The 21,192-nt window shown below is 30.7% G+C and overlaps 1 protein-coding gene across 1 annotated transcript in view; it reads left to right on the top strand.

Annotated features, from left to right (window-relative positions):
* Positions 1-21,192, top strand: part of LOC105229778 (midnolin homolog) — a 73,773-nt gene that overhangs the window by 37,724 nt on the left and 14,857 nt on the right. Inside the window, exon 2 of the mRNA XM_049454246.1 lies at positions 541-628. Within this exon, the coding sequence (XP_049310203.1) occupies positions 541-628 (88 nt within the window). The remainder of the gene's footprint in view (positions 1-540; positions 629-21,192) is intronic.

Below are 21,192 nucleotides of genomic sequence, written 5' to 3'. Positions count from 1 at the left end.
TAAAAAAAGTATTTTCAATGAATTTTTTGAAAGAAATAAATTTTTTTAATTAAAATATTTTTATTATAATGTTAATTTTTATAATTTTTTTTTATAATGCTAATTTTTATATAAAAGAAATTTTAATAAAATTTCAATCCAAGTCAAACATTTTTTTCTTTTACAAACTATTTTATTTTTAACAAAAAATGTAATGGTTACTATTATTTAACGTTATATATTTTTTATTGTTATATTCATTTCTATAAAAAAAAATATTTTTGTCAATTTTTTTAATGAAATATTTTTTTTTAATTTAAATATTTTAAGTTTTACAATAAAAATATATATTTTATTTATATTTAATAAATGTTCTTTAAATATTCTTTGCCAGAAATTTATTGCTAAAAATATTTTTTTAAAAATATAAAATACTTATTTAGTAAAACATTTCAATAAAATTAAAAAAAAAAATATTAATTTTTTTATAATTATCCAATATATTATATTTACGTCTTTTAACATAAAAACTAATAATTTTTTTTTTTTTTTTCTTTACAGAGAACTGCAAGATGGCACATTAAAAGATAATAATCTTATGGATGGCTCCAGAATTATATTGATACCAAATGTAGAGACCGGCTTATTGGTAAGTGAAAAATAAAATTTCAAAAACAAAAATATTAATTCATGAAAAGTGTAATTATGAGCAAATGAGGAATCAAAATAAAATCAACGTTGGCATAAAGGGAACAGTCAACCACGAAATAAATCTAAAAAAATAAAAAAAAAATATGTTCAAAATATTTTTAATAAAAGTAAGGTACTTTTCAGATAGAAAGAAATGTTTGATCGAAAAATTTCAAAAAATACATTTATTGATAAAATTATACTTGTACATCTTACGTAACGAGTCATCAGAGCTAATGACTTTTTATAATATTAGATATAATGCATCTAAACCTCACTTGAATGATTTTATATATCAGGCTAAGTGAGTTTATGATACTGAATTTCAAAACTGATAAATTTACACTCTGAATTTATATATTAGTAGAAAACAAAAAAATAAATTAATTAAAAATTCGAGAAAAATCCAAATCAAAAAAATAATATTTTTTTTAAATTATCTTCAATCCGTTTTTCCGATTTTTGGCGAAAAAATTGTGCAAATTCCATCTATCGCAAAAATTGATAAGTAAAATAATTTAAATTTTAAATATTTACTTGAATTCGATTATGTATATTCATGTACTAAAATATTTTTTTTTGTTTTTTTTTTTAATTTTTTATATAACTTTTCTTTTAATTTTAAATTTTTTTTATATTTTTTTTAATTTTTTTAATTTTTTTTTAATTTTTTTATATATTTTTTTATTTTTTTAAATTTTTTTTCAATTTTTTCTATATTTTTTTTTAATTTTTTCTATATTTTTTTTTATTTTTTCTATATTTTTTTTTAATTTTTTCTAAATTTTTTTTTATTTTTTATTAATTTTTGTTTTTTATTTTTTCTATAATTTTGTTTTTTATTTTTTATTTTAATTTTTTTTTATATTTTTAGCGAGCACTTTATTCAAATTTTAATGATAGAAACGATATTGGCAAAAAAAATAATTTTCTTACAGCAAAAATTGTTAAATTTTTTCGAATACATATTATATTTTTCCATAAAAAATAATGAAAGTACAGTCTGTGACAAAACTGTAGTCAACTTTAGTCTGAAAATACTAAAAATTAATGAATTTTCCAGCGCTGACCTCAAACAAAGCAAGTTTATTATAAATCAGTTGGCAACTAATTGCAATATTCAAAATAAATTTGCCGACTTTTTATAAATAAATACAATAAAATAATTTAAATATATAATTGAAGCACTTGTACAAGTATATCTACATGTATTTACATGACAAAGACTCATCGGCATGTTTATTAATTCCACTACGATAAAACTTGTTAAGTTCGCCTGCCTTTCTATACAACATACGCACACACATACACGCATACTCCTGACTTGTTTTTGTTGTTATGCATTTTTCACCAGCACCGCCTTTGTTCAAAAAAGCGAAACTCGCTGCGAGTAATGGCAAATTTTTAACCAAAATTTCAACAATTTCATTTTAGTCAGACCTGCTTGACGACCTCGCCATAGCGACTACAACAACACTCAAAACAAAACAAAAAAACCAAAATACCAAAAAGGCAAAAAAATTTATTTTGAATTAAATTTCAATTAACTACAACAAAGCTATGAGTGAAACGCATGTTAAAAAGTTCGAATTCGAAATTAAAACCCACCAACACACTCACCTTCGCACATGCTCACATACATACATACATACGTGTGTGTGTATCTATTTCGTACTTGACACCAGCAAATCCAGCGCGTGTGCCTAAACAGCTTTTTTTTTTTTAGTCAAAAGCGTTCGCACAGCAATTATAGTGTTTTATTGAACATTCACATCTACATATGTACATGTGTATGTGTGTATGTTTGCATGCGTTAAATTTGTATCAATATCAAAAGCCAAAAACAAACACGCTACGCGACAACGCCGCAACGCTTTGGGTGATTTGCTGATCACCACTTTGCCGCTGATGACGTTGAGGGCGTTCGTTTGTGCGCAGCCGCACACGGCTAACTCGAGCGCAGCGCTTGACTTGGCTTACTGCGTGTCCGCCGCATATGCAGGCTGCAGGCTTGGTGTGAAATCCACCGGTAGCTGTCGCACAAGTCTTTGTGCGCTGACATAATCGCCTTTGTCGGCCGACAGCGGTGTTGTTGGTGGCTTGCCAAAGAGACTTGTTGGCGTGCGTCTGCTGCTCCCAACGCGACGGCTCTGCAGTGGCTTGACAACTGGTCGCTTGAGCTCTTGTTTAGCCAGTTCTCGTGCTCACTCGCGAGTGAGTAGTTTTGTCGTTGTCATTTGCATTTGTTTGTGTTGTTGAATAGCTTTATAGTTTTTCGAAATTTAGTATGACGCTCACTTGTTGTTGCTCTATGTTGTAGTAACGCACCTATAACCGTATTCTTTGTTTGATAAAAAACGCCTGCAAAGTATGTCAACTAGACAACATTGCTGATAACCTTACTAAAACTTGCTTAAACGAAAAATTCACTTTTGTGACAAAAAAGTAGCAAGGAATACTTGGAAAACTTTGGCGATAAATGAATATTTGCTATACATATGAGTATGTACTAAGCATATTGTTATGTACATATGTAATGCTTCAAATGTGTAATTAAAAAGCCCTTACTGCTCAAGAGCTTTTTGAAGCTTTCGTTAAAAAACTACTTCAAAATATTCCAATCTAATTTTTATGGAAATTTATTTCTGAGAGCTTTTCATTTTTTTGCGGAGAGCTTTTTTAAGCTTTCATGAAAACTACTTCAAAACATTTTAAAGTCATATTTACGAAATGTTGTTTCTGTGACCTTTTTAATGCTTATCTGCTGTGCTTTTTCAAACTTTCAAAGGAACAAGCTTTCATAGAAACTACTTCCAAACATTTTAAATTTATTTTGATAAAATGATATTTCTGCGAGCTTTTTCATATTTGTGCGCTGAGCTTTTTTAAACTTTCAAAAGCTTGAGCCTTCATGAAACACTTGTTAAAAACATTTTAAATAAATTTGAAGTAATTTTATTTATAAAATTTTTTATTGTTTGTGTGGTGAGCTTTTTTAAACTTTCAAAGCTTAAAAAAGTATTACACTCAGATTGCCTTATATACGGTTACTTAATAGATTTCAGTGCGAATTAATGAAAAAAATTGTCCTGTGCGATAATAGTAGCTTTTAATAGCTTTAGCTAATAAGCTTTTTACAGCTTTGATAAGAAAACTTGCTTAAAAACATCACTTGTCTTTTTTTTTGTAATTTTGTTGCTCCCGAAGCTTTTATAGTTACATAAAAGTTTTTAAAACTTTCACAAAAGCATTTTGCTTGTGTACGATTTAATCAATATATTTCCTTGTATGAGAAAGTCTTTACGAACTTGAGCTTTTGCTTTAAAATTTTAAAAATTACTCAAAATCAGTTCCCGTGAGTATTTAGTTTCAAAAAATTCTTTAAGCTTTCAGCAAAGCTTTTTCGAACTTTCACTATATTTTGCGAATTATCTATTTTGTAAATATTTCAAGTTAATGAAGAGCTTTTTGAGCTTACCGTTAGTTACATATCAAGATATATTCTTTATTAATCATTTTAGATTATTAATTATACTAAAGCTTTCATTCATTTTAAAAATAGTTAGGTAATTCAAAAGCTCTCTCTGGGGGCTGGTTTAAAAATTAAGCTTTCAATGAGAATTTGTTCGAGAAAATTAGTAGGAATCAGGTTTTATAGCTTGCTTAAGCTAAAATAGAGGCAAAATACTTAATCTTACATTTCCCCATGCCCCCATGCCTATATAATAATCACACTTAGAACCGTAAAATTTTTCTCAGACATCTTACAACTTACTAATCATTTCATCTTTCTCAACCGTAGAAATGACCTAAAGAGTAGAGTATAACACCGCTACTCCAGTTTCTCACTTGAACACCGTTAGCTTTAAAAAGTGCAAGCCTTTCTCTTGTCTTCTTTGCAGTAAAAGCTACTAACTGTTGCGGTGTCACGTGTCTACCAAGCGTCGTAGAGGTAAACAGCTGGAAAACCGTTTAGTGTCAGTCGACTTTCAAAGTATTTACAACAGTTTTCTCTATTGTCTAAGTCAAACGCAGCCTGCTGCTCGCGGCTCCGCACGTCAAAGACACACCATAAACTGGAGCAAACTGTTAACGCTGCGATTACCCAATTCTTCTACTGCGGTTTCTTTGCCGGTTTCTCCAGCCACAACAGTCATCTTCAGCTGGTTCTCTAACAGCGCATGCGGCTATAATTTGCTCTTTGCCGTTGCTTCGTGCTTTTTACAGTATGAAACATGCGCTTTCGTAACATCGTTTCTGGCACAACTAACTGCTCGTCGCTCGAGTAGCGAGTGGCGTGTTACTCCATATCGGTGTCTTCAATTGTTATGGGAAGCGTTTCTTTGACTGGGAGCAAAACAACAACAAATGTTGTAAAATGATTGTGCATAAATGTTTTTGTTTTTATTGTTATTGCTGTTGCCATTGCTATTTTTATTGCTACCAATCATTGCTCTTGTGTGTGAGTTTGCCTTCGCCTCTTTTTACCCACATTTGCTGCTGGTGATATCGTAAAACGTTCAAGAATTTTTCATTCTCAACGCTGTCAGTCTTCACTCTTGCCTTTGCACAATTTTCTAGTGTTCTTTTCGTCACTTCCTCTAACTACTCTTGATGGTTTACTCACCTAGTGTACTTTTAAATATATATACCCACAAATATATCTAAAAATATACCCACTAATATACCTAAAAATATATGTACATACATACATACATATGTACATATACATATGATTTCGTGATTTTTGTCTTTAATGATGTTTGACTTTTATTGTTGCTATTGGTTTGTTGTTGCTCGTAATGTGATTTGTTCTTGCTTCTCTTTGACCGAATTTCCGAGATAATATCGTCACGGGCATACGTTTGCTTTGTATTGGGGACAATAACGGTGTTTGGTTTGGTTCTTGGTAACTTAACGCGCATATCTCGTTTAATTGTATGAATTTCAATTCGACATTTGCTTCTTTTTTTACCTTTTGTTCTATCTCTTCTACCAAATGTCTTTTTAACTGCTAATGTTATACTCTCCAGCACCGTTGCTTTTGTGTAGAGAAACTACTAGGTTTCAGTGCATGTAGACACATCTGTTACGCCAGCCTATTGGATACACCATTTTCGTGGAATATTTGCATGACATTTACATTAATCAACGACGGGTTGAACTTTATTTGGTGATTAATGTTTATGTATCCACATATGGTATGTGTAAGTGTATAAAGAATGCGAAAGCAATTCTAATATTTACTTGCCAGAAAACTCAGTTTTATGTAGTCAAAGTTGTAAAGAAAGGCATTACATGCAGTGTACTCAGTATACTTATGCCATCATAGTCTCTAGAAGACCTCATATGACTCTAGAAGACCGAATGTGTCTCAAAAATATATAGTATTGTCAAGAAAGACTTTTTGGTTGGGCCTCAATAGCCGAAGTAAGGAGTTAATTGGTGAAACTCTTTAAAAACTGGAGTTTCAAAGGTTTAGGGACTCGAAAAAGATAAAAAACCTTCCAAGAGAGATACGAAAAAATTATCCTAACTCACTTCAAGCAGTAAAAACTGAGCTTAAATTGCCTATAAGCTAGTGAAATCAAATATAAGCAATACAAAAAAAGAATAAACTCGAATTAATGGACTACTGTCAAAAAAACTGCCCTCAAGAACTTTCACCACCCATCATCCGTCTCACAATCAATCCGAAATTTATCCCAGCAATCCTTGATTCAAAGTGCCCACTTAGATTGATTTAGATTAGACTGTTGCAGGCTTCCATTTATGGAATTTGTTTGAGGAAAGACAGAAAGTGATTCTGTTAGCATAAAGCCTATAAATTATTGATCTTAACAGACAGAAGGATCGTCGTAGCAAACCAGTCAATTTGGCTTCGTTGGAGAGCAAAAAAATTGGGGGATTATCTAGGAAAACGTAGCATTTTTGCCATGCCGCTAGGGAACTTGTCGAAGGTGCGCAGATGTAAATCTCTCAATGAGAAAAATGGAACACCACGCTGAAGTAAAGGTTCCAGGGTGGGTGATGGTTCCTTAGAGAGACTTTTTAGTGACCTGCCAGTGGCCTATACCGTTGCTGTGACGACGGCTCTGATGATGCGGAAGGCATTTTTCCACCCCTCACCCGCAAAATAAAATCTGTATGGACGCGAACCATTTCCTTCAGTTTTGAGATATCGACCTGAAATTTTACGCACGTCTAAAATTTTATACAATCTCTAGGGTTTGAGAAAAATTAAAGATCTTAAACCAACTCGAATTGCTTGACAATTATTGTGTAGGTGTGTGTCTTAGCTACGTATGCCTTAGCTTGGTATACCTACCTAAAAAGTTCCACACTTTAATACTAATCTCTAACTTTTTATAGCTTGGGTTATTGGAAAAAATTGCAGTAAAAATAAAAAAAATTTAGAAAAGATTCAAAAATCCAATTCGAAAGTGCCCTCTTCAGAAAAAATATATTCTTACTATATAATTACAGCAGTCTAAAGGAAGACACTTTTACAAAGCAATTTCTAGTCTAGTATGTAATTTATTCTAATAAACGCACATTTTCGCTCTTTACAGTGTTGTAATTATAGAAATCCGCTATGCGCTTTGTTTTTACATATCTACATAGCAGAAACATACATACAAAGCATTTGAATCAAAACAGGAGCACGCCCACAATATGCCAAATATATTCTTAAATGTGCTTGCTCTCAACTGATTCAATCGGAATATTTGTATGCAAATATATTATTAGAGTATTGCCAACATTACACACTTGCAAATATCAATGAGACACAGACACTTTGTGGCATCAAATGCAAATCATATATACCGTTGCTTGCAGTTATTAATCATTTAAGCACTCATATATGTACATAGATATATATATAGTATACATATATATAGATGATATATCTACATATAATTGTGTATGTGCTGACTGAGTGCTCACAAAAATAGCTAAGCAGTTTGCTAAAAATAAATTCATACTCTAGAGATTTGCATATTATTTACATGCAGTGTACATCTGTGCCTATACTGGATGTTTGTGTGTATGTATGTTTGTATGAATGCCAATCATCATCACCATATTGAGATCAACGTTGACGCATTCCCCTGTCATCTAGCTAATTCTGCCTTTCTTTTCGATTCTTCTGGAGAAAATATGAAGCGACACCAATTTGAAATTTCTAAAAATGGGATTGCAGTTGACATTTTTAATATGGGTCTGTGTGTGTGTGTGGGTAACACTGCGTGTTTTTGTTTAAGGTTGACACATGTGTGGAGCGATTAATGGTTGAAAATGTTAAGAAGTATATATAAAATTAAAAATATAATTTTTTTGTTTTTGTTTTTGTGGTGTGTGTTTTTCGGTTTAATTCGCAACAAAAATATCTATATAAATAAAAATGAATCGCTAAAATGTATGTCACATTCATACGACTGGATCAAACTTGATAATTCTTTTTTTAAAATGTTCGTTGAGGTTTAGGGATGGTTTATGCGGAGAAAAAAACTCGAAAAATTGCCGGAAAACCTCTAAAAATGGTCCTTTTCTTTTTCCCATAGAAACGAATGAATGTTTGTTTATTAGCAACGCTAAGGGAACGACTGAACCAATCTTGATGAAATTTGCAGAGAATGTTCTGCGTGGATTGGGGAAGGTTTAGAAATAAAAAAACCTATATGCTTTTCTTGAGGAAAAGTCGGAAAATTGGACAATAGCAAAAAGTTAATTTTTTCCATACAAATTTTTTCATTCAATTTTTTTGTTTTGTTTTTCAATTATTTAAATCGTTCAAATTTGGCGTTTGCTTAAAAAATTTTTGAAAATTATTTAGTGAAAATGTTATGTGTTTTTCACACAAAGTGATCAATTACAGCTTGAAATTTGTCACAATGCCATGAAGAGGTCGCGCTAATATCGGTCGGCGTTCTTTTTGGCATCAACACACATTAGCAGCCCAAGGCACATGAACGAGTACTCTCAGGATGCGATGACATACTTGCGGTATTATGGGTCGCGATCAATCAGAAAGCGATTGTCACGATGTCACAGCAAGACTTTCAAGCAACAGCTTCGATGGACATTATCTTGAAGCAACGCATATATAGCGCTGTTAAATGCTAGATGTACTCTGTTGAGTTGCAAAAGAGAGGTTTGCCGCACGCACACATTATTCTTTGGATGGTGGTTACACCAGATCAAATTGATAAAATCATTCAATCATGCGAAAATTCCTGATGCAGAGAAAAATTCAGTATTACACGAAGTGATGAAAACCAATAAGGTTCATGGACCTTGTGGACACCACAATCCCACTTCGGTTTGTATGTCTGTCAATAAATGCACGAAACAGTATCCACGTACTTTTCTTTCGGAAACACAAAGTAGACATGATGGATATCCACTCTATCGGCGTCGCTCACCAGACGACAATGGCAGAACATTTAGCATTCAATTTAGAGGCGTGCGTATCGAAAATGACAACACATGGATCGTACCATATTCACCACTGTTGTCTAATTCACATTCAAAAGTCATGTCAATGTTGAATATTGCAGTTTGGTGAAATCGATAAAATATGTTTGTAAGTACGTCACCAAAGGAAGCAACATGGCGGTTATTGGTCTTGAACTGTACGGTCAATACGTGAACTGTAATAAAGTGCTTTGTAGGATATTTACTTTTGCAATTCATGAACGTTTTCCGACTGTTGTGCGTCTCGCAGTTAATTTGGAGAATGGCCAAAGAGTGTATTTAATCCCAGAGAATACAGTACAGCCAGTGGAAACATCGCCAGCAACAAAATTAACATTGACGAGCTTTTTCTTAACTTTCGTTAGTGATGTGTTTGTGAGAACATTGCTCTAATCGAAAATACCTTGATATTGTACATGTAATGCATCGTCGAATAGTTACGCAGAAAGCAAGGCCAACCAGTAGATTGACATCCAGGTGTCTTATCAACTAATTCCAATTCACGAAGGATGAACTCATCACAAATGTTCGGACATTGGCCAAATTATCATAACTACGATTCCTTAAGTGCACGCACAATGTTAGCTGCCAAAAATACCGATGTTGTTGACTTCAACTGGAAGATTCAAAGTCAAGTTCCGGGAGACTTGCGCTCATACAAATCGATCGATCGTCTTGACTATGAAGACGACGCCGTGAATTATCCAGTGGTATTCCTAAATTCTTTGGACAGGCTTGGTATGCCACCGCATCATTTGCGTCTCAAAGTAGGATCTGTCGTTATTATGTTTCCCAATCTTCATGCGCCGAAACTGTGTAATGGAACCCGACTGATTGTGACGCACCTATCGAGTACAAAGGGACAGAATGCTTGATCCTACGAATTCCTTTGAGTTCTAACGATTTGCCATTTCAGTTCAAACGTATTCCGTTTCCAGTGAAAATTGAATTTGAGATGACAGTCAACAGGACCTAAAGATAGTCGCATAGTGTGAGGCATAATTTTGGAAATGCTATGTTTTTCACATGGCCGTAGCGTGCTCACGAGTTGTACACGGGAACAGAAACCGAAAAATTTTGTTTATAAAGATGCTTAACATTGAAAAATAAAAATGAAATGAAAAATTTAACTTTCTTTTCATTTCAAACTATATAATTTCACGCAGGACAACGGTTGCGGGGTCAGCTAGTTTTATATATTTTTTTCTTTAAAGATTATAAGTTATACAAAAAATAAACTAAGGAATATTTAAACTCTTATTATTGCCACAATTTTTTATTATAAAATTTTTTTTATTATAAAATATTTTATTTTTAATGTTTGAAAGAAAAATTTTTGAAAAAAAATTAAAAAAAATACATATTTATATTTTTTTTGCTCTTGTTTTAATTTTTATATTTGTTATATTTGTTTTTTTTTATTTAAATAATTTTCTTATAAATATTTACTTATATATTTTATTGTTTTATTTAATTTTTAATAAAATATTTTTATTTTTCTTTTTTTTTAAATATAAATTATTATAAAGTCATTATTATTTTTGAATGTTTTTTTATTAATTTTGTTTTTAATTTTTACTTAATTGTTAAATGCATTCCATTCGATTTTTAATTTTTTTTTATTTTATTTTTTTAAGTATAATTTACTATGAAGTTTATAAAATTATTAGTTATTATTTTAAATTTTTTTTCTTTAATTAATTTTCTATAATTTGGTTTTAAATTTTTTTATATAAATTATTATAAAGTTTACACAATTATTTGTAATTTTTTTATTTTTTCGTTCATTTTGCTTTTAATTGTTTTAGTTAATTTTTTTTTTTAATTTTTTATAATCAATTTTCCATACTTTTGTTTCTAATTTTTCTTTTTTTTTGTTTTAATATATTACTTTTAGCTAAATCTTAATGAAATTTTTAATTTAAATTCAATTTTTAATTATTATTTTTTATTTCTTATTTTATTTTTATATTGTTGAAAATTTGAAAATGAAATTTTAACTAATTTTTTTTTAAATTATAAGTTTTAAATGTGGTTATTTTTTATTCTAATTTTTTTATAATAATTTTTTTTTTGTAAGTGTAATAATTTTTTAATTATGATAAATTTTTTTAATTATAATTAACTGTTTATAATTTTAATTAAGATTTGTCCGAATCGTGTATAATATTTTAATTACTAATGTTTTTTATAATTTTAATTATGATTAATTTGTTTAATTATAATTAACTTTTTATAATTTTAATTAATGTTTGCTCATTTGCCTGAATCATGCATAATGTTTTAATTATTCATATTTTTGCAGCTTTTAGTTCACTGTTCATCTTCAATTTATTTTTTTGACTTCTTCATATTTTTCGTAAATTTTCTGTTTCACATTTCTCGCATGATTTTCAACTTGGGCGTGTGATTTAGATGGACATTGGCTGCTAGGAATTGCGTTGCAATTATCTCTTATTGTTATTAACTTAATTATTGTTGTTTTTTGTTGTTCTTGTTGTAGCGCAGCCCAATTTATTGACTTCGCTTAAAGACTTTCTGCAGTTTCCGTTCATTAAATCGAGCAAAATTCCTGAAGTTCTTGTCGCCTGTCCCGTTTTCTTTCTTCAGCTGCACATACTTCATCGATTTTCCATCCACCCTCAAACGTGGGCGCCTACTCTTGCGCTTGCATCAGCAAAACGGCAGCAACAACAACAATTTAGTGGGCTGCTTGGCGTCAACTGTTGGTGCGAGTCATCCAGCTGACAAATAAAGAATCAATTAAGCCAAAAATAACAGCGTCAAAAACGCTCATAACAACAAAGACAAATGCAAATAAAACAAAAACAAACACACAACAAGTGAATAAAAGAATCGACGACAGCAACAATAATTGCAACTGTCTGTCGTGGTCACGCTGTCACCTTACACCAACGCACACACACTCATGCATATTTGCATAAATTTCGGGCTCGCCTCTGCTTTTTGGCTTGGACCGTAATTTTTTTGGCAAATAGATTTATGAAAATTGCTCGCATAGCAGTCTAATTGCGCTGGTAGTGGTGTGGTGCGCTGGCTGCAGCTGCTGTTGGCTGTCGCGCTGTTGGTTGCGTTGTTGATGGTGGCGTTGATGGAGTGAAGGGTGCGATTTTCGTAAGTTTTTTGCGGCACAAAGAAAGCAGCGGCCTTACAAGTGCCTACTCATATTCATATGCCGATATGTATGCGTATGTACATGTGTGTGTGCATGTGCGTTTAATGCATTCAAGTACAAAGAATGCAGTCGAGTTGAATTTGAGTTGGACAGTAATAATCAAAAGTAATGCACAGATGACGATGGACAGCAGCAACACACAGCTTCAGCTGCAGCAGCGGTGAAGCTGGCGGCGGCGGCGGTGGTGGCCGTCAAGTGCTCAAGTAGCCAGCAGCAATCTGTGCGCGGCGGTAGCAGCACGAGCCAAGACAAAGATTTCAGATTTCAGCTGATGATGACAAAGAATAAAGGGAGCAGCAAGCTTGCTTTTTGCTCGTTTTCGCATATTTTCGTTATTGTTGTAATTGAGTTGTATCTGCTGCTCCGCTTATCTACTCCATTCAACTTTTGTCCGTCCGTGCGTCCGTCTGACTGACTGACTTTGATGCACTTGGCAAATGGCAAATGGTGCACTGGACTCCAACCGCTGCGACACGGGGTCGAAGTCGATTGACGATTACAGCTTAAATGCAATATTAATACATGTTTTAATGGCTCTTTGTTTTGCTTACCACTATAAATACATTTACACACATACATATGTATATGCATGTATGAGAACAGCTTATGTACTTGCGTTGTTGTTGGTATGGTCAGGAAGCGTGTTGCAACGAAACGTACACTCTGCAGCAAGCTGTGTTATATGCATTTTATATATACTCGTATAGATTGCCAAATTATTTTTGACTCATATCTGCTTATGAAAGGAATTTCCAGCATAAATCTGAAAATTTTATTCTTCTCCAAAATCTTTATCTTATCAAATCTTGTCTTCAAATGAGATAAACTCTGTCATTGGTATTCTAAAGCTGCACATCGTATGATACCACAAACATGCATAAATACATAAGTGTAGTTCGGCATACCCATCAGATTTTAATATATTGAAAGTCCAGGTGCGGAAATGTTGTAGTTCTGGAAGCGTTTAAAATTTCACCGAAAATCTGAAATATTCGTTATATGGCCAAAAATGAATACGAATGACATAAATGAAAAAATTTGAATTCCCACCCCCATTATTTTTCACGAAAATTTTTCAAACGTATAAATCCCGAAAACTTTCGGGATCCCGAAATTCTGAAGTTCACATTTTATGATCAAATGCTGAAAGTTCAGGTTTTGGAAGTGCTAAAGTTCTGGAAGCGCTGAAAATTTTTATATTTCTTGTGGAAATATTATAAATTTCTTGATCCCGAAAATCTGAAGTATCCGTTATTTGACCAAATATGAATACGAATAACATATGATGAAAATATTTGAATTCCAACTTCCTTTATTTCTCACGACATTTTTTTAAACATAAAAATCCCGAAAACTTTCGGGATCCCGAAAATCTGAAATAAGTATTTTATGGTCACATATGATTACAAATAGCGTATAATGAAGCTGAATTATAATTTTCTTTATTTTTCGTCGAAAAATTGTAAATTTATTAATCCCGAAAAGTTTCGGGATTCCGAAATTCTGGAACATTTAATACATAAGGCGATTTGCATATGTATACTGAATGTATTTGAATTCAAATCTTTATTTCTAACAAATTTTCCGTTCAAATTACAGATTCAGGTGTTACAAGCAAAAAAAGCCCTGAAATATGAATTTAAGGACACATTTAAGGTCACATACTAATTTTAAATGGGAAATAAGGAAGAAAGCTGAGTTACAATGTCCTTTATTGTCGAAAAATTATAAATTTCTTAATCCCGAAATTTTCGGGATCCCGAAATTCTGAAACATGTCATTTAAGGCGATTTGCATATGTATACTGAAGATATAAATTTCTTAATCCCGAAAAGTTTCGGGATCCCGAAATTCTTAAACATGCAATTTAAGGCGAATGGCATATATTGAACATATTCGAATTCAAGAGTTTATTTCTTAAAAAATTACAAATATCTTAATCCCGAAAAGTTTTAGAACTTCGGCACCCTACTAAATGCATTTTAAGGTCTCATGTGCCTACGATGTGAAGGAGAATAGAATTTTAGTATCCTCTATTTCTCATCAAAATGTGAAATATTGCGTCATATTCATCTATTTCTCTCTTTCAATTTGTTCTCTTTATCTAGTATAGGTACGTAGCTGGAAGAAATCAGTTTTAATTTTTTATCTTGCCTTTCTTTTCTCTAAAAAAACCTAAATAATAGTGGGTTTTCTATGCAAGTCACATATTCTTTCAATTATTCAAGTCGTGCTTCTCGCCAATTTCAATATTTCGCGAAAAAAACCCCACAACTGGCTATGAAATCGCTTCTATTTTTATAACTTTTTTTTAATATTTGTTTGCACCACACTTAGGCTACGTACATAGTGTAGTGACAGGTGTTACAATTGCTTCGTTTATAGTAAAAGGCAGCGACACGTTTTCTCTAAGGTCTGAAAATGCTTAATATACCAAATTTTATACAATCTGGACTTTTGTTATAATTTGAAATAATTCTTACTTTACACGCTTCTGCACTATGCTACCAGCCTTAGGTCGCCGAATGCTCAACGCGATGACATCGTTCGTCTGTATTTTGACTGTTAAATTACTCAGCGTTCTTTTGTGCAATTTCAGTGAATGAAAGGGGTGGCGGTGGGGCGCAACAACGCTCAAATTGTTAATTGCTATTTTATATATTTTGATAATGCATCATTACAGATTTTTTATGGCCTCATCATCAAAGCGCTGTTTGCTTTGTTTACGTGCCGAAGGCTTGTTGACTGCTGTCTCTGTGACTGTTTGGCTGTGGCTTGACTGAATGTCGAGTGATTTCGGCAATTTCGGTGCTCTTGTCTACTATGCGAAGTTGTTGTTGTTGTTTTATTTGTTGTCGTTGTCGTCGCCGTTGAATGTGCATTCGCATACGTCGAATGTTGTTGCGATCATCAGAGAGCCACATAGTGGCTGTCAATATCATATTGCCTACCAGTATATACTACTCGTATATATGTATGTTGTTGTTTTTTATATATATTTTTTTTGTTTTTGCAGTTTTTTTCGTTCGTTTGTTTGGCAACGAATTTAACATCTTGTTTGACTCTGTATTGGTTATTTGTACCTTTGGCTGTCATTGTTTCGTCGCTGTTGTTGTTGTTCTTGTTGTTGGCACGTTGTAGTACTGCTTTGTTCACAAATTTACATTTTCATACAATTTGAAGCGTCTTCAACAAATATTTACATATTCAATTTGGTGTGTCGTTCTTTATTCATGCAGTCATTGTGTTTAGTCTGGTTGTTGTTGTTGTTGCTTTTAACGTGTACTTTTTGTTTTGCACACATTTACTATAAGTATTATTGTTATTATTATTTTTGTGACATTACGTTTTGTGTGCGGGTTTGTTGTTGTTGTTGCCGCTGCTGATGTTGTTGTTGTTGCTCGCTCATCTGATCGCGCTTTGTTTTTATTGTAGCGATTGCTGTTCGTTTGCTTGTCTGTTTGTTGTTGTTGTTGCCGCTGCTGTTGTAGTGGTGGTAGTGACGCGAACAAAGAAATTCCAAACCCAAATTCAAATTCCAAGTCCGAACAAAAGCAGCAAAATGACAGCACAACAACAATAACAATAGCCAGCATGATTGACAACGGCGATGAGCGACGAATGAACGCCGCGTCAAAACAAAATTATACTGTATTGTATCAATGGCTTGGAGCTATTGTTGTTCTTGGCTGACTTTTGCTAGGCTGACTATGCTGTATGAAATTCTATATATACATACATATGTAAATGTGCCTATGATTTTCAAATCACTTTAATTATTTTTATTAAAATCAAAGATATGCGATATGTGTGTGACAGTAACTTCTCTAGGAATACATACATATGTATGTATATCATATGTATACATACATATATTGTATATGTATGCATGTATATTCATTCATTTATATGCGTTTGTAGCTATTTACTAATTAAAAATCGCTTAAAAATTATTTCATGAATTCCATGGCATTTCATTGACATTAAAGCCACATACACACCTATAGATGCCGATTTTATATATACACACATACATACATTGGTATAAATATGCAGGCGTCACTGATAAGCTCCGTAATCCAAGGCGCTAATTTTTCTAGTCAATATCAGCTAATGACTTATAAATACTGCATTCTTATCGCCCACCTGTCATTGCCAAAAGCCGGTTGAAGCATATATTTACTTCTACATATATGTAATATGTGTATGTTATATAATAATAATATATTACAAAATAAAACTTTTGCGTATTCTAAAAACGTTATCTAGCACATGGATATGCAGGCAAACTTTTAGTATGCGCGCCAAAATGTAGGCAACGCTTTTTGGTTGGTATAATTTCTAAATTCAAGATTTTTTTATATAAAAACAATATTAAATTAACGAAGTTGTTGAAAGAGGGAAATATTTGTACAAGATATACATACATACATATATGTATACAATTTTATTAAAAAAATGATGAATAAATTAATAAATTCTAAAATAAATAAATATTTTACCAAAACAATTTAAGTAAAATTTATGAATAATTAAAAAAAAAATAAAAAATGTAAAAAATAATTACAAATAAAATTTATTATTATTAAATAAATAATATTTTATAAAAAAAAATAATTTTTATCACAAGAAACTATTAATGAAATATCTACATATATGGTAAAAAAATATATTGCAAACAAATAATTTTTAAATAAAATTATTTAAATAAAAAAATTTTTTTAAACTCAGTTTTATCATTTATTTTAAAGTAAAAAGTGTGTATATATGTATATTTTATCAAAAAATTTATAAAAAATTAAAAATAAAACATTACAAAAATTCCGAATTAAATGTACAAATACAAAAAATTATATAAATAAATATTTTATTACAAAAACAAAAAATTATAAAAACACAACTTACTTAAAAACATATATAAAAAATATTATAAATAATTAATAGAACATTTTTTCAACAAAAAACTTATAAATAAATATTTTATAAAAAAAATATAATTAAATATTGTATTTACCAAGAAAGCTATAAATAAAAACAAAACTAAATTATAAAAAAATACAGTTTTGTCATTTACTTAAAAAATATACATAAATAAAAAAAAATATTTGAAAAAAGTATAAATAAAATTAAAAAAATAAATATTTTATGAAAAAAAAAATTTCTCAAACAAAAAAATGCAAATAAACATGCTTAAAAAAATTTATTATAAATAAAAAAAAATAAATTACCAAAAAATAAATAAATAAATATGTACTTAATCAAAAAAAAATCAAAATTTTATTTTGTATATTTTTTAAACATTGTATTTTATATTTTCTTTGTTATTTTTCTTACAATTAATTTTAAAATCTTAATATTTATTTAGGCCCAAAAATTTTTCGAAAATAATTGGAAAATATTTTCGCTCCTTATTTTTGCCCACACTTATTTAAGTTGAATGCAAATTTAGCACATTAAATATTTATATTAAAATAAAACTTACTATTTCCCATGAATATTATTTTCTTTCACATATTATTCAATTAATTTAATTGATTTATTCAATTACCTATACCGCAGCATAACTAATTGATTTTTTTTTTCAACAAAAAACAAATTACAAAGGAATTCTGCAAATAGTCTACAAGTGAGACCAGCAATTGAGTAGATTTTTCATTAAAAATATGTGCATAAATACATAAATATTTACCAAGTAATAACAAAATCGTGCAAAAGTGGTAAAATGCCACGACTTTCCAAAGAAATAATGGAAATAACGCGGTTCTAGGCAAATACTAATTGCTCTGACAATATTCATTTCCTATAATTAAACGCATTTATCTATTTTTTATGGCATTGTCACAGACAAAAACTAACAAACAACGCGAAGTAACTTTGCACCTTATCGATGAACGCAAAATATTAAAAATATATATTTATATGTATTTTTATACATATGTATATGTATATGAGATCAACAGGTAAACTTGTAGCTGCTACGTACATACATATAGATATAATTGTGTATGTGTACAGATATTATTTCCACAATTCGCTGTGAGTAAAAAAAAAAACCACAAAAAAAAAAAATAGTTTGCTTTGTGTGCGCGAGAACTGATCTTCGAAAACAACAAGCGCCGAACGCTTTGGAACAAAGAAAATTAACCGAAAATGTTGCGAAGAAGTACAAAAATAAAATAAAAATAAAAACAAAAAGCAAAAAATTAGCAAACAATAATATAACGACGCAGACATGCACACTGGCTACAGCATATGTACAAACTATGCAGTGTTCGTTCTCTAAAGTTTTACAAATACATCAAGCTAACACATATACACGTTAACAGCGTTAGCGTGACGCCCACACACATACGAAAAGTCAATTTGTTTACTTTTTGCTTTCAAATACACATTCGTTTATATATGTATGTGTGTTTAGTTTTTGAAATTATTAATATTTCTTTGTGTATATATGTGTGTGCCTTTGCGGCTCTCTAATGACATAAATGCAAAACCACACCTTGAATCTTTATTTTATTTACTAACTTTGTGCCTTTGTCGTGCGGTTTTGCTGATATTCATTTCAATTATTTATTTGGAACGCCTAGGTGGCGCTAAATAGTAAATAGTAAGCGTTCTCGCGTCCCTACGAGTATATGTATAGACACTTTGACTCAGGTACATATGTATATAGCATGCACGTACTCAATTAAAGTTATAAATGTTACCATTGATAACAAACATTTTACGCTTTACACTTTAACTATCATGCTTTTTTATCAGCATAGCGCTTGCTTACGTTATACTCTATTCAAAAAATGCTAAAAAATTACTTTTAAGTGTTGCAGGTGCTGTGTGTTGTCACAAAGCAAAAATTTATTGAATTATTAGATAATAATAGTAAAGTTATCAGATTGTAAATAGCACATCAATCATATGTTTATATGTATGTGCCAAGTATTTGTTGCTGTAATTAATGCCTTTTCCATAAGAACAAGTTGTTTTTGTGATAGCAGTCATATATTTTAGTTAAAGAAATAAAAAAAATTTATTTCGTAACAGAAATTACACAAAAATTCAATAAAACAAGAGAAATAAAATTGAAATAAAACAAAGAAACTTTCAAGCGTTCCACAAGTTCATAATAAACATAAATCTTGCCTGTATATGAAATGCATAAAATATGAAGAGTCCGAGAATTACAGCGGTCAGTTACGGCCGAATGAAATAGCTAGCAAAATGTTGAATAAAGTTTATAAAAGATTTTTTTACATTTTAGTAACTACATATTATACCAGCTGCTACATATTCAAGATAAATATTGCGCGAATAATGAAATGAATAATTAATAAAGAGTACGAGAATTACAGCAGTCTGTTTTTAGTCGAATGAAAAAAACTACCAAAGTGATAAATATAGTTTATGAAAAAGATATTTTTGACTTGTTACTAATACATATTATACCAATTGCTACATACCCAAACACATACTTCTCATATGCTTTGTTCCTTTCAAGCTCACTTAATTTATTTTTCATCTATGAAGTTAATTTTATAATCAAAATTAAATTAATTCGATTTTTCGTTTCTAAAGTCAATTTTATAATCGAAAATAAATTAGCTTGTTTAATATTTTAATTCTAAATGTTCCACATGTTCATAAAAACTCTAAAATTTACCTTCATATGTAATAATTATTTCATAAATCGACCAAGAATTACAGCAGCCAATGTTACTTAAATGATATCACTGAGAAATAGCGTTCACCAAAAACATTTTCTGTATTTTCCGTACTAAATTTTACTTCTACTTCACTTCTACATTCAAATCACTATAAGTTACGGATTATTTAATATATTTTTCAACTTCTCACCTAAATTTTCCAACTCTAAAATCAATTTCCTTCCAACAACAATTGTGAAAGTTTACACGCCCTATCAATAAGTTGCTTTCAAACTGCCTGCCAAAAATGATTACATCACTTGACAATGTGTCACACAAAAATCCACAACAACAACAATTCCAAATATAAGACAATGAATTAACTGTTTTTTAAGGTTCTCACTATCGCCAAAACCACACCCAATCAAAGCAAGCAAGACAAAGGTGGAGACAAAAATCAGTAGCCAACGCACGTTATTAACACATTTTCTTTCTTCTGCTGCGTTGCGTTGCTGCTCAATTCGTTTATTTTCACTCGCAACACCTGATCGACAAGCGTGGCAACGTGTTTGCGGTTGCATTTACTAGCTAACGAGTTAATTAATCTCTTACTTAGCGTGTGTGTAACCTTAAGATGATGTCAACGCTTGTTGAACAGTAAGATTTCAAATTTAAAGCAGTTAAGAGATTTTATTTAGCAGTTTTAATAATTTTTTAAATGATGTATGCAAAAAAAAATTATGGGTTTTCGAATTTTTTCATTTCGGGATCCCGAATTATATAAATCGGGATTGATAAGTTTTTACGTGTTTTCGTATTTTTATTTAGTTCTGCGAAATGTAAATATTTTTATTTGTTTTATTTTTTGATGACGGGATACCGAATAATATACTTCACAAAGTATTGCTGAATAATTTCGGGATTCATTTGAATAATAAAAACAAGTTTTTAAATATTTTACACTTTTTTCATTCAATAATTTTAGTGAACTTGCTTTGTAGTCAGTTTTAGCCACAAATGAAAGCATCTAACTTATATTTTGGTATCCCGATACCGATCCCGATTTCAACTTAAAATAATTTTCAGTATTCCGAAAAAATTTTTCTTCACTAAAATTTTTCAGTAATTGCATATAGTATCGCACAAAAGAAAGTATCGACTTCTATTTCGGGATCCCGAAATCATCTTAAACCAATCTTCGGGATTCCG

Source organism: Bactrocera dorsalis, chromosome 4, assembly GCF_023373825.1.
Source record: "Bactrocera dorsalis isolate Fly_Bdor chromosome 4, ASM2337382v1, whole genome shotgun sequence".
Classification (NCBI taxonomy): domain Eukaryota; kingdom Metazoa; phylum Arthropoda; class Insecta; order Diptera; family Tephritidae; genus Bactrocera; species Bactrocera dorsalis.
This window is presented reverse-complemented; position numbering and strand designations above follow the sequence as displayed.